At 50.3% G+C, this 15,433-nt stretch overlaps 1 protein-coding gene across 2 annotated transcripts in view; it reads left to right on the top strand.

Annotated features, from left to right (window-relative positions):
* IGSF3 (immunoglobulin superfamily member 3) overlaps positions 1–15,433 on the top strand; it is a 96,763-nt gene that overhangs the window by 52,915 nt on the left and 28,415 nt on the right. Inside the window, exons 3-7 of one of the 2 annotated variants that reach the window (XM_031457890.2) lie at positions 1,002–1,379; positions 3,319–3,729; positions 8,845–9,234; positions 10,619–10,678; positions 13,855–14,256. In XM_031457890.2, coding sequence (XP_031313750.1) covers positions 1,002–1,379; positions 3,319–3,729; positions 8,845–9,234; positions 10,619–10,678; positions 13,855–14,256 — 1,641 coding nt within the window. The remainder of the gene's footprint in view (positions 1–1,001; positions 1,380–3,318; positions 3,730–8,844; positions 9,235–10,618; positions 10,679–13,854; positions 14,257–15,433) is intronic. The other variant, XM_031457891.2, reaches the window with a different exon arrangement.

Raw genomic sequence — 15,433 nt, 5'->3', positions numbered from 1 at the left:
TGCAAGATGACACAGCCAGCTCCAGTTCCGGGCAGGGCTGCGACTAGCACTCAGCGGCTCTTTCTGGCACACCACTGTGCCCTGCTGCTGCAGAGGGCAAGGCCAAGGGGTGCGGTCCCTCCCACCTTCTCAGTGCCTCGGGTGGAATCAATTATGCTGGCATGGAATGAGAAAGCAAAGTATGTTTCCCACCCCCATGTCTGCGAGGGGGACACGGAGAAGGCAGGCCAAGGCCATCTGAAGAAGCACATCCTGACCAGAAGGTGGGGTGGCCAGTGGTGAACCAGGGCCGTGGTCTCCAGGGTGGCCTGACTTCCTTGTTATGGGGCTGCGCTGTCAGTTGCCCCCATCGGCAGTGTGTGGGCATCTGGGCGACAGGATCTGCTTCAGCCCCTCAGATTCCTGTTGGTGTCTGCTCAGAACAGAAGCAGACTGCAGGGGCTCAGCTCTGCCTCTGCTCGCCGAGGCAAGAGGATGTAGGAGATGCGCCACTCTGTGGTGTCCCGGGAGCAGCGACCTTGGAGAGCAAGGGTGCCACACCAAAGAAAGGCCCCAGGTCTACCCCCCACCAGCCCTCTAGTCGTTTCATTTCAGCCAGCTTGCAAGATGGTTGCTTTTATTTGTTTTCCTTTGAAGTTGTGCCAAGGATTCAACTTTTCCTGCTCATTTTATTAAAACTTTATAAACAGCATTAATAAATAGATATAAAACTGCTGCATAAATGACAGAGGAACTAAGTGAAATTCCCAAAGGGCAACCATTGAATAAGTAACAGCCCTGTCCTCGCATGATCAAATTCCCATATATGCAAATTAGGGCCAGCGCTTTACCACAGAGTGTTTTAATTAATATTTATAAATCACAGAGCACCTCAGAAAGGGCCAGTGAGCTATTTATATTATGATCATGTCACACGAATAACAAACCCTTTGAAGATTGCTGCCTGCTTTGCATTTTGGTCCGAGAAGTAAGTGAGCCTGTTGTTTGTGTCTCCCGCACAGGGGTAGTGTCAGCGCAGCGGCAAGTCGCCGTCCAGGAAGGGCCCTTGTACCGCACGGAGGGCTCCCACATCACCATCTGGTGCAACGTGAGTGGCTACCAGGGGCCTCCCGAGCAGAATTTCCAGTGGTCCATTTACCTGCCCTCCGCCCCCGAGCGCGAGGTCCAGATTGTCAGCACCATGGACCCTTCTTTCCCTTACGCCATCTACACCCAGCGTGTCCGCAGCAAGAAGATCTACGTGGACAGAGTCCAGGGGAACTCGGCCTTACTGCACATCACCGATCTCCAGGCCCGGGATGCCGGGGAGTATGAGTGCCACACGCCCAACACCGATGAGCGGTACTTTGGGAGTTACAGTGCCAAGATGAACCTCGTGGGTAAGGAGGTGACTGTGTTCACACGGCCGGTGTCCTGCCTGAGTGTCATAGTCAGTTTGCTGCTGTAATAAATCATAGAATGTACTGGGTGCTTCGACAACAAGCATTTATTTCTCACAGTTCTGGAGGCTGGAAGTCTGAGATCAGGGAGCCAGCAGGGTTGGCTCTGGTGAGGGCCCTCTTGGGGGTTGCAGACTGCTGACTTCTTGTCTCCTTACACGGCAGAGAGGGAACGAGGGGGCTGTCTGATCCCTTTGTAAGGGCACTAATTCCATTCACGAGGGCTCCACCCTCATGACCGAATCACCTCCCAAAGGCCTCATCTCCAGGTACCATCACCCTGGGGATTAGGTTTCAACATAGGAATCTGGGGGACATAAACCTTCAGTCCACAACAGTGAGTCACTTCTTTTATAGTGAAGTTTTATTTGACTTTAAAAGAAGAACCCAAAGCTCCCCAAGTATTTCAGAGATCAACAGGTAAGTGAACCGAGTTTGTGTGTTCAACTTATGAGTAATAGGAGGTTGAAGCTGAAGCTTAAAGGAGATCTAACACCGATGCTAAGACTGTCAGAGAAGGTTGACGGACCTTCTAGCTGGTGAAAGGGATATGAACATATAAGGCACAGATGTTTGTGGTTGATGAGCTGAAGAAATGACGAGGAAGACAGGGCCTATGACATCAGCTGGCAGTGGGTGAAACCTCTAGGACATGATGGCCCTTTGGATGGGCTCTGAGCCACTGGGGGCGCTGCTGAGTCAGGAAGCAAATGCAGCTGCAGGACTTTGCTCAGACCTGGAGTGGGTCTGTGTGTCCTTTGGCTCCAGAGTAAGGAATGTGCACCGGCTGCCTCCCTTGGCCTGGTGCGCCGTGGGCAATGGAGGGAGCCAGAGAAGGAGGGAGAAGGGAGATTTCAGTGTGGATGGCTCTGGGCCACACTCTTTGCCATTGTGAAGGGTCAGACATATTGAGGCTATTCTGTTTTTCTGTCCAAGTCATAATTTCCAGGCTTAATTGTGGTAAGAAAAGCTGGAAATTAAGATTTTCACCCGTCACAGTGGCAAGCATTGTGGCCCAGAGCAGCCTGCAATGGAATCTCCCCACTCCCTCCACCGCAGGCTTCCTTCGGCTCCTTTTCCTTTCTCTGACAAGTCTTCATCCCAACAGGAGGCCTGTGAGATCCAGCCCTGGGCTGAGCGTGGTGAGAAGACACAGCCTAGTTGTGATTGGGGTGGCCTTGTCAGCCTGCGGTGGTGGGGGGTGATGTTTCGTCTCCAGAGTAAAATTCTGACCGAGGGACCACAGGGAAATCTCTTCACTCGCCTGGCCCGTCCCCATACTTCTAGTGCATGAGCATGACACATGGTGACACATGACTTGTATGAAAATGAAACCTACGAAAAAGTCGAGAATGCTGCTTTTTTTCTCTACCATAACTGTTTAAAAAAAAAAATAGCCTTCCTAGAGCACTGCATTGCTGAAGTGAGTTGGGGGAATGTGGGCGTGGGGTGACGAGAATGGAGAAAATGAGCAAGATGTGTGGAAATGTGAAACTCCAAGTGCCAGAAACTCTTTCTCTTTGAAGATCAGTCAGAAGCCAACTAACTTAAAGTGTCTGGAAGCACTCCCACCGTGAACAACAAAATCTCATTTGACTTAGCAAAAAATTCCTCTTACGTGGTATCTTCAGGGAGTTCATTTATTACATAAAACGAAATACAACCTCACTTTTTAGCTGAGGTACCAAACCGGTAAGTGTAAGTGCCCCCAAATTGCAGCCCAAATCCAGACAGAAAGCTCGTTCTGTGTCTGGGTCACCTGGAGGACCTTGGTGGCCCCGCAGTGATGGTGGAAGGCGGAGTGGGTGGGAGTTTCGCCCTTGTGAGTGTAAGATCTGTGGCCTTGTGACCGCGCCCTCGGGCCGCTTCTGTGTTGCAGTGATCCCGGACTCTCTGCAGACCACCGCTGTGCCGCAGACCATGCACAAAGTGGAGCAGGACCCCCTGGAGCTCACTTGCGAGGTGGCCACGGAGACACTGCAGCACAGCCACCTGTCTGTGGCCTGGCTCCGGCAGAGGGGCGGCGAGAAGCCGGTGGAGGTCATTTCCCTGAGCCGGGATTTTGTGCTGCAGTCCAGCAGTGACTATGCGCAGAGGCAGAGCCTGGGGGAGGTGCGTCTGGACAAGCTGGGGGCCAGCACCTTCCGCCTCACCATCTTCCACCTGCAGCCCTTCGACCAGGGCGAGTTCTACTGCGAGGCGGCCGAGTGGATCCAGGACCCCGACGGCTCATGGTACCCCATGACCCGAAAGCGTTCCGAGGGGACCGTGGTCAACATCCAGCCCACTGGTCAGTCTCCCGTCTCCATCCTCTGTCTGGTGGGGAGGGTGGGCGGATTCCGGGAGGCTGTGCAGACCCCTTCGGTGACTCTAAAAGGACTCGGGTTGCTGAGGGCCCAGGTATTCCCAGACCTGACCTCCCAATGAGTCGCAGAGAGGAGCTGCCCAGACTGGACCCTGCTTACAGACGTGGCTGCTTTGACCTGCATGGAGTTCTACATGTTTTAGAATTACAAATTCTGTTTAAAACTTGGGAGAATTTTACCCAAACTGTTTGGATCTTGGGACTGGGTTCCCGTTAGCCACGGTGGCCGCCCTGCTTTGGTGACGTTGCCTGTTTCTGCTTCCCATCCTGTTTCATTGGTGGAAGACATTTGAGTTTCTGAGCCTTCCATCATTGGTGTGAAATTACGAACTAGGGAAATTTGGGCTTAAATTATCATTTTTTACATTAATAATCCTTCTTTGCTGGTGGTTTATAATTTCCAAAATGCCTTATCCCATGTTACTTCACATCCCCTCAGTAGTTCTGTGAGGTAAGTAGGTGGTGGGGAAGACACGGGGGACTGATCGCTTTATAGTGGGGCCCCAAGACCAGCCAGGGGGCACACTGGGGAGGCCAGCCCCAAGAGTACCAGGTGCTACCATAAACACTTTTGTCAAGTGAAAGACCTGGAAAGGGAGCTCCCTGAGGAGGCTGAGTGATGTGCTTGTGGCTGGGACAAGATGACAGTGGCACGCGGAGCTGAGATCCTCCCTGACGCCTCATAGATGCTGCCACAATCTCCGACTGCGCTCTCCCGGCCCCCGAGTCCAGCCAGGCTCCAGGTCAGAGCCAACAGCAGATGCTGGCTGCCTTGGCTGGGCTCGGGGCAGGCTCTCCGTGGGCCTTCTGTCCCCTGACGTTGGTTGGAGGGTGGTGACTGTGCCGTCACTGACGTGCAGAAGTGACCCAAGGGCCTTTCCTTGTGCTGCACTTGTCCTGGTGAGTAGAGGTGTGGTGCATGCGAGATGAGCGGGGGCGTCTGAGGTGCGGGTGGGGGTCCCCTCTTCAGGACCTGTCTCGTGACCTCCCAATGGCCTTGGTCTTTGCATAGGTCTTCTGCTACTTGTTCTGTCATTCTAGAGCTGTGCTTCAGACTTACCTAACAGTGCAGATTCCTGAACTGGGCTCCCGGGAAGCTGGGTTTCTAGTACACTTCCCACGTGATTCTTCCGCTGTCTACACTTTGTTAGGCATGGCTCTAGATAGTGGTCAAAGGGCAGAAGCGATTCTCTGGACGTCTGATGGATGTGAGGGCTTTTACGGAAACAGCTGGGCTCCTGGACAGGTAGCATTTTATCTGCTCTGTAGGACCCAGACCATTTGCAAGCTCCTGGAACTTCCGGTGCTGAGACATCTATGGAAGGCGCTTTATTTCATATTTATCCCTTCCCTTCCTGGAATGGTTTTAAGATCAGCTTCAAAAGTCTGGGCCAAGTTTTGAGTCTTAATGCTTTTAAATTAGGTTGCATCAGTTAATCTTCTTTATTTTAATCTTACCAATTTGGAATTAGGATTTTTTGAATTTGCCCAGCAAATGTATCCAGACTAAGCCAGCAGAGGGAAAACTAGGTGAAAAAAAAGTTGGTGACTTCACTCCACGTCCCTGTGCCGCTCCAGTTCAGTGGTTGTAGCCCCCACTTTGCCCTTCTCTTAGCTCATTTCAGTAAACATGCAGTAAGTCTCGACAGCATTGTAGGTGTGGTGATAGGCATTGGGGTTCAAAGATGAATAACACCTGGTCCCTGCATTCAGGGAACTGTAGGTCTGAAAGCCAGTGGCCAAGTGGAGGCTGCTCAGTGCTCTGACAGTGTTGTGGATGGAATGCCACGGGGACACGATGATTATAAAGTGTTGTTGCAACAGTGTCTCCCCTGGATGGGGTAGTTAAGACAAATTCAGGAAAACCAACCATTTGATAACTTGAGCTGAGTCTTGAACTTTAGCAGACATCAGGAGGAGAAGCATAAAGGTCCAAAGTACATGTTTGGCAAGCACAGGGAAGCCGTGTATGAGCAGGTGTTGAGTTCCGGATACGAGTGGTGAGAGGAGGTGGGAGAGGTGGCCTGAAGCCCCACATGCCAGATTGTGAGCTTGGCATTGACTGTGTGGTCCAAGCATTTCCAGCTGTTCTTGGAATCCTAGGAGCCCGTAGAGGTGCTGAGAAGTGGCGTGGGTGGGTGCGGGTGTGTGCTCATGTGTGTGGGCACACGCCAGGGGTGCTGAGGAAGGCATGTGAGGGCCGCAGTCTTCCCCCTTGCCTCAACCAAACGTTTTCTGTATTGGGCAGCAAAAGATTTTGTATGAAAAAAGGAAGTGCCCCCCCTTCTCCTGCCACCTGTCGTCTGCCCAGTAAAGTTTGAAAACCACTGCTGCAGATACTTGGAGCGGGGAATAGAGATTTTTAAGCCGAGAGTGACAGAATCAGGTCTGGAGTTTAGAAGGGAAGGACCATGGAGGCCACCTAGAGGTGGGTTGAACAGGTTGGTCTGAAGTCAAGAGACCAGGCAGGAAAAGAGCTGAGGAAGCCAGGGCTGAGTGAGTTGCAGTGGCCGAGAAAGCGGGCAGTGGGTGCAATAGGCAACAGAATGGAGAGCACTGTGGAAGGAAGGGTCCAACTACTGGGAGCCCTGAGCCCTGAGGTGGGGCCCTGGGTGAGTCTCTGAACTGCGATAGGGAGGGATGGGGTAATGAGGATGGGTTAAGTCCTTCCTAGAAACTTCTTCTTCCCCTTGAGTGGCCACAGTGGTTGTCTTTTCTTCTATTTCAGTCAATTTTGGTTAAGGAGTCTATCCTGCAAGCAGACTCTCATAGGGACACTCGGTATATGAACCCCCCAGCGTGTCATCAGACATGGAGCTCAGTTAGAGGCTGAACTTGGGAGTCCTGAGGGCCCAGGGAAAACCCTCAGGGTGAAAACGGAAAGGGCCAGGAGGACTGCAGCAGTGAGAGCAGGTCAGGGGAGTGGGTCCTGGTGACAGAGGGAGAAACAGGGGTCAGGCCAGGAGGAGGAGAAGCAGGAGGAAAGGTGTCATGGACCCAAGGGAGGAGAGCTGGCCCAGAGACTGAAACCTGCTTGAGAAAAGCCTTCGGTTGTGATGAGGGGATGGGGAGGAGACATTGGTGACATTTGCTAGGTCAGCGAAGTGTGGGAGATGGCCAGAAGGGAAATTTCAGTGAGCCGAGGAGTGAGGGGCTATTGGAGAAAGCATAAATCAATTTCTGGAGGTTTCATTGACTGGGAATAACCAAGGGCAAGTTTCTGTGCAGAACGGAGGGTGGTGTGCTTTGAATCTTGTCTTCAGCCTGGGAATGTGAAAGCTTCACCAAGCCGTGGAAGGGCTCCCATGAGATCATAGGCGTCTGGCTGCCAAAGAGAAAGCCCTGAGGGTGGGGCCCTGGGTGATATTTGAACAGCTGAAGCCAGCCTAACTCTGAGGAAGTGGGAAGGCTGAGGTCTGGGGTATCTGTTTGCACATCTTCAGTGGCATTTATGGGGAAGGGGTGCTTTTTTATCGTTAATACTGAGTTAACGAGAATCTGGTTGACCAGAGAGCTCGTAGCTGGCGGATGTTGCAGCTCAGCCCCGCGTGGGGGTGTGTGCCCAGGTAGAGCCTGGCGGAGGGAGCCCGTGCCGCTCAGGGCTGGCCTCTGGGGAGAGGGGAGCTGAGGCAGCAGCGGTCACCTTGGAGGCCAGCCCCTGCAGTCCAGTGTGGTTTGCTTTGTCAGGAAGTCTGGGGAATAAGGAAGGAGCTAGTTCGCTGGAGAGGATGGGTGTCTGGGACAAGACACTGGTCCAGCAGGAGGGGAGGAGGTGGAGAGCCTGAAGAACAGCTGGTACGGAGTCAGGCTGGGGCTGGAGACAGGAGTGTGGGAACAGTGCTCTTGTGATTCCTGTGTTTTGTAGGGAAATAGGATTCTTATATGAATGCATGGAATAGGGGCATAAGAATGGGGCAAGGGCCTTCAAGAGAGTGGGAAAGGTTTGGAAATACCAGTGCAGAGAAGGCAGTCCAGACTGGAGCTAATGGATCTACAGGGAATTCAATCGTCCCTGTAATGTGATTTTCCCCTCCATACTCTCCTTAGGGGAACAGAGCTAGAAAGGGGAGGAGGAGGGACTTGGGCAGCGGTTACAGCTGCAGCCTCCCACACCCAAGGTTCTGTGGTCCTGTTTTCCAGGACAAGAGCCTCTCCAACCCTTCACCCCCTGGTCTTCTGCCGTGGGTGCCTGTGAGATATGATAACCGTCTCTTGGCGTTGGCAGTCACTGTGCACCGTTACGTGGTGTGTATGGGTGTGTAGCGGTGATGAGCCATTCTCTGATCACCTGCCCCTACTGCCTGGTTAAACCCCCGGCCCTTTGAGGGGTGCTTGGGTTCACCATTTCAGAGGTCACCTGGATGTAGGTACTTGCCCACTCCATCTTTCTAGAGGCTAATCTGACAGGTGATGGACTAGTGAGAAGACATTAGTTTTCACTTTTCCTACACAGTGTTGTTAGGCATTGTCTTACCTGTGTCTTATTTCTAGTATTTACATGGAGGGGGAGAACATATTTCTCTCTATTTTTTTTCTCTGAGTATTTATTAGGGTTGGGGTCAGCACCTAGGCCACTGTATAATTTTGTCTCACAAATCTCAGCAGGGTAAGTCCTACAATACTTGCCGAAAATATTTGTAATCCTGGTGCTTAACTGGAGTTTTGGGCATGTAGATGAAGGCGGGACCTTCATAATCTGCCGTGTAAGTGACATTGGGAGTGATACTGCTTACTGACCTCCGGGAGTCTAACCTAGGGCGTTACATGCTGCAGACAGAGCCCCATTTTCCTGTCAGGTAACAAGCCCCTTTGACTGTCTGGATCTACTACCTTTGAGTTTTTTTCTGTGATATTCAAGGGTTTTTCTGGGTCTCAGATCCCCAGGGTGTGAATTGGATTTTTCTCTCAAGACAAGTGCAGAAGTGCCTTCCCAGTAGTTAGCTTTGTAAGAAGGCACGGGTAGAGGGAATTTGCTGACACAGTTTGGAGAGCTTAGGCCTGTGTTCACCCAGGACGTGTATGTTTTATTTGTTTTCTCAGACAAAGAGTTCACCGTTCGGCTGGAAACGGAGAAGCGGCTGTACACGGTGGGTGAGCCAGTGGAGTTCAGATGCATCCTGGAGGCGCAGAACATTCCTGACCGCTACTTTGCCGTCTCCTGGGCTTTCAACAGCTCACTCATTGCCAGCATGGGCCCTAATGCCGTGCCAGTCCTCAACAGTGAGTTCACCCATCGGGAAGCCCGGGGCCAGCTCAAAGTGGCCAAGGAGAGCGACAGCGTCTTTGTGCTGAAGATCTACCACCTCCGCCAGGAGGACAGTGGCAAGTACAACTGTCGTGTGACAGAGAGAGAGAAGACAGTCACTGGGGAGTTCATCGACAAGGAGAGCAAGCGTCCCAAGAACATCCCCATCATCGTCCTCCCCATCAGTAAGTGGAGAGAGGTGCTGCTTCCTCCTTCTCCTCCCGCTGGGCTGTTTCAACAGCTAGCGTCATTTCAGAGAAGTCGGGGCAGAGAAGAAGGGCTATGGGGAGGAGAGGGCAGGGCAGGTGGAACTCCAGGGTTTGGTCAGAGCTGGCAGAGAAAACCCGTTACCCGCTCTCCTTTCTCCAGCTCACCTGCCCACGCTTAGCAGCCCTCCCCATAGGCAGAGCGTGAGCTGTGGGTTTGCAGGCTGGAGAGGGGCCCAGCAGAGCCAAGCGCTCACGGCCCTATGTAAACACCCAGCAGTGCCAGCTCAGCTTGGAGGCAAACCAGCAATCCAGGGCAGCTGTTTGCTCCTGTGTGGGGATTAAGTCCCAGAAGAAGTGGGTGGATGCCTGTCTTGAAATCTCACTTAAGAGGGTTGGTCTTTTATGGAACAATTTTAAATCATAAAGTGCATTATTTAAAAAGGTTCATTGTCTGGGTTTTAGGGGTATAAGGATTGGCATTTCCCTAATTGTCTCTCCTCTGCTGAAACTGGGTTTTTAAAAGTCAGTGGATGGGACCTCTCCCATCTTCCTAGAGCGTAGACTATTTCCAAGGCTGCTCAGGCAGGCTCTCTGCCTCCTTGTGGCTGGTGGTGTCTGGGCGGGTAACGTCAGGACTGGGGACTCGGGGGGCTGCCTGTGTTTGCTTATGTTGGGTTTAACATCCATAGTATCAGGATGTTCTCATTAACATCTCAGTTCTCTCATAGTTTTGTTTTTAATAAAAAGAGAACACTTACAATGCCCTGATTTTAAACAAGACGGTGAAATTTTTAAACTAACCTTGAACCTTTTCTCAACTGCTGAAGGCTGATCTTTCTCTTAGCCCTGTAATGATTCCCTTTACATTTTTATTTACACTTCTACATGTTTAATATAGTTCTCTTCAAGTGTGCAGAAAAAAAAAACAGACACGGGGTCTTGCCACCCTTTTTTCTTTTCTCACCAACAAGATTACTTTCTTTCGTGCTTCTTTTTTTTAAAAAAATCTCTCTCATGCACACACCTGATGATCTTGAAATCCTTTTCTTTCTTGGACTTCTCCCCCCTGCATTGCCTAGCATGGTGCTTTGCATACAGTAGGTGCTTGCTGAGTATTTGTAGAATGGAAATTGTCCAGTTGGATGCCCACTGTCTCTGCTGTTTTCCTGTTGGCCTGTGCTTGCCTTAACCACGGACTCTCTACTTTTAAATCTGCAACTAATTCCTCATTGTTTTGTAAGGACCCAGTGGAGGGCAGCCACACTGTGTACTTCCTCTTATTTCTTATGCTAAGAGATTTCCCCTGTCCCCTTCCAAGAACCTGTTTGATGATCTGTGGCCTGCTGTATTGCTTTTCCAGCAGATAACTGGGTAGTTAAAGTCCCCCAGCACCACCAGATCCTGCCCCAAGGCCACTTGGGTAAGTCTGCCAAAGAACGACAGTGATCACGTCGGTAATGGTGATGAGAAAAACTTGGATTTTCATGGCGCTTTTCCTCCCAAGAGCCCAAGGTGCTTCTGCGTTGATCATCTCGCTCCCACCCCTCAAATCCCTGGAGGGGCCAATGGCCTATCCACCCCATGAATGAAGAAGCCATAGCACCGTTCAGAGACGGGGCTGAGCCGGTTCTGTTGGTTGAGCTTGCATTGCACTAGAATTATTTGCTTCTAACTGCAGATCCACTGCTCTGCGCTTAGCCCTTGCTACATCATCAGCCTCCTGATTGGAAATTTCGTTGGTGAACATGCACTTAGATTCTCATTAGCTCTGTCCTAGTTTTTACTCAATCCGGAGCGTTTTAAATTGCTGGCTGCCTTTCCTCAGGCCTGGGAACATTTGTAAATAGTCTTAATGGGCAGCGCGGTGCTGCGTCTGTATTTGCCTTGGCCTGGGCTGCAGAATGGGTTTTCTTCTCGTTGTTTCACAACCAGCTGTGTGGTTTTTCCAGGCTTGCTCGAGCAGCAGAGCACCAGACAGCAGCCCTCATAACAAGCAAGCCGGGCTTACGGAGGAGTCCACTGGGGTGACAGTAGGGGATGGGAAAGATGCCCTGCAAGTAAGGCAAGCAAAGGGATTTTTTTCCCTTAATGCTGAAGTTGCCCTTCTTTATTTTTTATTTTAATTTTTTTATTTTTTGTGCGCTCCCCTTACGATCACAGTTTATTGTAAAGGCTGCAAACGAACAGTCAGATGAAGGTAGCCCAGATGGGTCCCGTGAAGGGGCCTCTGTGCCCGAGGAACAGACCACTCTCCTGGCCCGTGTCTGTTCACCAACTTGGAAACGCCCCCAATTTTGTTGTTTATGGGGTTTTATTTAGGTCCCATTATGTAGGCATGATTGATTAAGTCACTAGCCATCGGTGACTTTTTAAAAACACCTTTCTTGTGGTATGGTTCCTGTATAGTAGACTACACATATTTTGAATGTACAGTTTGATGAATTTTAATAGATATAGACACCCATGAAACCACCAGGAGTTCTTTAATTCCTCACTTTGAATTGATAACGCCGGGAGTCTTCATGAGTCTTGAATCTACAGAGGAATATTATTATTAACAGTGATGATGAAAAAGAATTACCCCACCTAATGCTGTCAGTGGCACAACCCTAAGAAGTAGGAACTGTTAGTGTCTCCATTTTGCACATAAGAGATGGAGGCTTGGGTGTGGTAACCAAGAACCCCGGGGCTGCAGGGTTAGAACAGGAGACCTGAGCCTGGAGCCGGGTCTGCCTGCCTCCAGATCCCCGTTATGAGCCACTCGGGCTTTAGGGGTAGCTAATCAGGAGTCTTAATCAACTCTGTGAATCAGCCTGGTATGGCTCCTCGGAGAATTCCTCTTCCCTGCCCTGTCCGGATTTTTTTCCATGTGAAGCAGGCCAATCTAGAGTAGGTGGCAGACGTGTTCACCGAGGCAAGAGTGACCTGCTGGGACTCAGTGCTCATCTTTGCCTGGCTCTGCCTGTGGGGAAACCCCGGGGAGGAAAGTTGATTAAGACGCATGGTCATGGGAACGGGTGGCTCCCTGCTCAGTAACTGGGTGTGCCTCTTAATCTGGGATTTGATTGATTGATTTAAAATTGTTGTATGTGTTTCACATAGAAAATTGGAGCCAAATTAGTTCAGGTACTTTCTGTTCTTTTATATTTATGGGCTTTTTTGAATTCAGTGTAGATAATCATACAAAATAATATATCGATAATTAAGATCAATTAGACTATCCACAATATTTATAAATACAAAGTTAGCGGGAATAGTCAAGTTAATTATGATCATGTGGACCAGTTTTTGCAAACCTGCATTTTAGATGATTTATAGATATTTCATTTACTTTTTAATCTTAAAAAAACTGCACAATGTAAATAATAATCTCCCTAATCTTATAGAAGAAGGCATGTAGAATTTAAATAATTCCACTGAGCAAGTTCATAGAGCTAAGTGAGTAGCAAAGGAAATAGAATCCTTATCCATAACTGTGACTGGCAGAAAGTTTCAGGGTTGAGAGCAGTGGAGCCCCAGGGCTGAAGGTGGACCGCATGGGGGCGAACCACTGGCTTTGGGCCGATGCTCTGTTTTTTTTTGTTTTTTTAATGGAGGTGCTGGGGATTGAACCCAGGACCTCACGCATGCTAAGCACACACTCTACCACTGAGCTATATACCCTCTCCACCCGCTGTACTTGTGTGTTAATGATATGGAAGCTCGCCCCCCCACCACACTCTGTGAACCAAGACCATCGATGCTCCATCATTATCCACACTCAAGCAAGCATGTTACCTTCCAGATCCTTCCTGTCATTTTGTTTTCTACATCCTAATGTTGCCCTGAAGGACTGAAATGACACGTATGGATGTTTAGCTTTTATTCAACTGCTGTAGCCCTGAATGGTGGGAAGACTTAGTGAAGTAGAATTTTCAAGTTATTCTACTTACTGAAAACACAAGTTGAATATCCTTGAGCCCCAGCTGAACACGTCACAATTGGTCCCTAGGTGTCCGCAGGAGATTGATTCCAGGACCTCCCGCAGATCCCCAAGTCCATAAATGCTCAAGTCCCTTATATAAAATGGCATCAGATTTGCAAATAACCTACATATGTCATCTCTAGATTACTTATAACACCTAATAAATGTAAAGGCTATGTAAATAGTTGCCAGCACAAGGCAAATTCAGGCTTTGCTTTTCAGAACTTTCTGCAAGATTTTTTTTTTATCCATGATTAGTTGAATCCATGGATGTGGAACCCTAGGATGTGGAGGGCCAACTATACTGGATAAATTGCTCTATGCCCTAAGCATAATGCCGTGGTGTTGTATTTCTTAGGTTCTGGTTCAGTCTCAGGTCTGAGACCCTCATTATCCCGCACGTTATCTTTGCACACAGCAAAGGGCCTCCTAGGTTATCAGATCTACAATCATGGGGAGTGATGCCCAGAACCAGCCAGGGCTTGCAGCAGCAAGCATCAGAGTGTTTGTGTCCTCTAAGTTTCCCCGTACCTGAATAGGGTGACATTTGCACCCCTCCTCCTGTGACATCTGTGGGGAGGGTGCAGCGGAGCCCAGAAATCCCCACTGTGGCACTCTCTCCCTCTCCGCAGAGAGCAGCATCTCCGTGGAGGTGGCCAGCAATGCCAGTGTGGTCCTGGAGGGGGAGAATCTGCACCTCTCCTGCACTGTCCGCACGGCGGGCCGGCCGCTGGGCCGCTTCTCCGTCGTCTGGCAGCTCGTGGACAGGCAGAACCGCCGCAGCAATATCATGTGGCTGGACCGGGACGGCACCGTGCAGCCCGGCACGTTCTACTGGGAGCGCAGCAGCTTTGGGGGCGTGCAGATGGAGCAGGTGCAGCCCAACTCGTTCAGCCTGGGCATCTTCAACAGCAGGAAGGAGGATGAGGGCCAGTATGAATGCCATGTGACCGAATGGGTGCGGGCAGTGGACGGCGAGTGGCAGGTCGTTGGAGAGCGCCGGGCCAGCACCCTTGTCTCCATCACGGCTCTCGGTAAGTAAGCTCCGGGGTCTTTTGGTGGGACTGTTGGGGAAATGCTCCCGTGTCAAGACCCTTATAGTGTCGATTGAAAAAAAAATGCACAACCTAAAAGCTGAGAAATATGTTTTATTTGGAGGACTTTCTGAGGACTTCAAGCATGGGAGACAGCCTCTCAGGTAGCTCTGAGAGACTGCTCCACAGAGATAAGGGAGAGGCCATGATATATAGGGGGTTTTGCTACAAAGACCAGGTAGACAGAACATTAGAAGATTACTGTTAATTAGAGAAAAGCAGATGTCTCAAGTTAAGGACTTTTCTGTGTATGGGACGATGCAAGAGTCTGAGCTCATTGATGTCATTCCTTTGATAGGCACCTTAGCTATCTAGGGCCAGTATTCTGTGCTTTCCCATCCTGAGTCCCCAGGTGCACCGTTGGGGGTGGCTGCAGTGGCCAAGGGCTTGGCAGAGTGCAGCCCGTTTGTTTCCATCCTGAGTTCCCTCAGGGCTCATCTTTAGGGGCGGCTGTAATGGCTTCCTGGCTGTAGCATCCTTTGTTTACTGACATGGCAGGCAACGTTTTTCATTCACAAAAGGAAACCTGGCAGGAAACAGATGGCACCTTCCAAAGGGTTTAATTGAAGAAGGCTTAGGGAAATGTGGATGGGGTTAAATGAACCAACAATGGTTCAACCTGGTGGGCCCCTGGGTACGGGGGACAGCTGGGCGCTTTTACTACTCCTGAGTCTGGGTGGTAGGAGTGAAGTTGTAAGAATTCTGGCCAGGGAGCAGTGGCCCCAGGTGGAGGAACGTGGCCACTGCCAAAATTGGCCTGGAAGAGCCAGAACAAATCCTCTCCCTCCTGCCCCCCAGCCTCTCCTGCCCAGGGGCTCAGCCCCCCTGAAAAATTGAGAGAAGGGCAAAGAAAGGGCAAGGAAATCACCTTTTGCCATTTATTTAGCATTTACTATGTTCCTGGCTGATAAACACTTACACTTAATTGTCCCTTGAAATCCTCACCTAGCCTACAGGTGAACACTGTGATTTTACAAGGAGACTAGTGAGACAGGTTGACTCTTTTCTCAGGGGTATAGCTTTTAAATGACAGACCCACAGTCTGAGCCCAGGAAACCAGCAATCCATCTTAATTTTTTTTTAATCTGTGTTTTTATCTTTTCCTCTGTAAGTATTG

The sequence above is a fragment of the Camelus dromedarius genome, chromosome 9 (assembly GCF_036321535.1).
Source record: "Camelus dromedarius isolate mCamDro1 chromosome 9, mCamDro1.pat, whole genome shotgun sequence".
Lineage (NCBI taxonomy): Eukaryota > Metazoa > Chordata > Mammalia > Artiodactyla > Camelidae > Camelus > Camelus dromedarius.
Note: the sequence above shows the minus strand (reverse complement) of the source record. Positions and strands in the feature narration are given on the sequence as shown.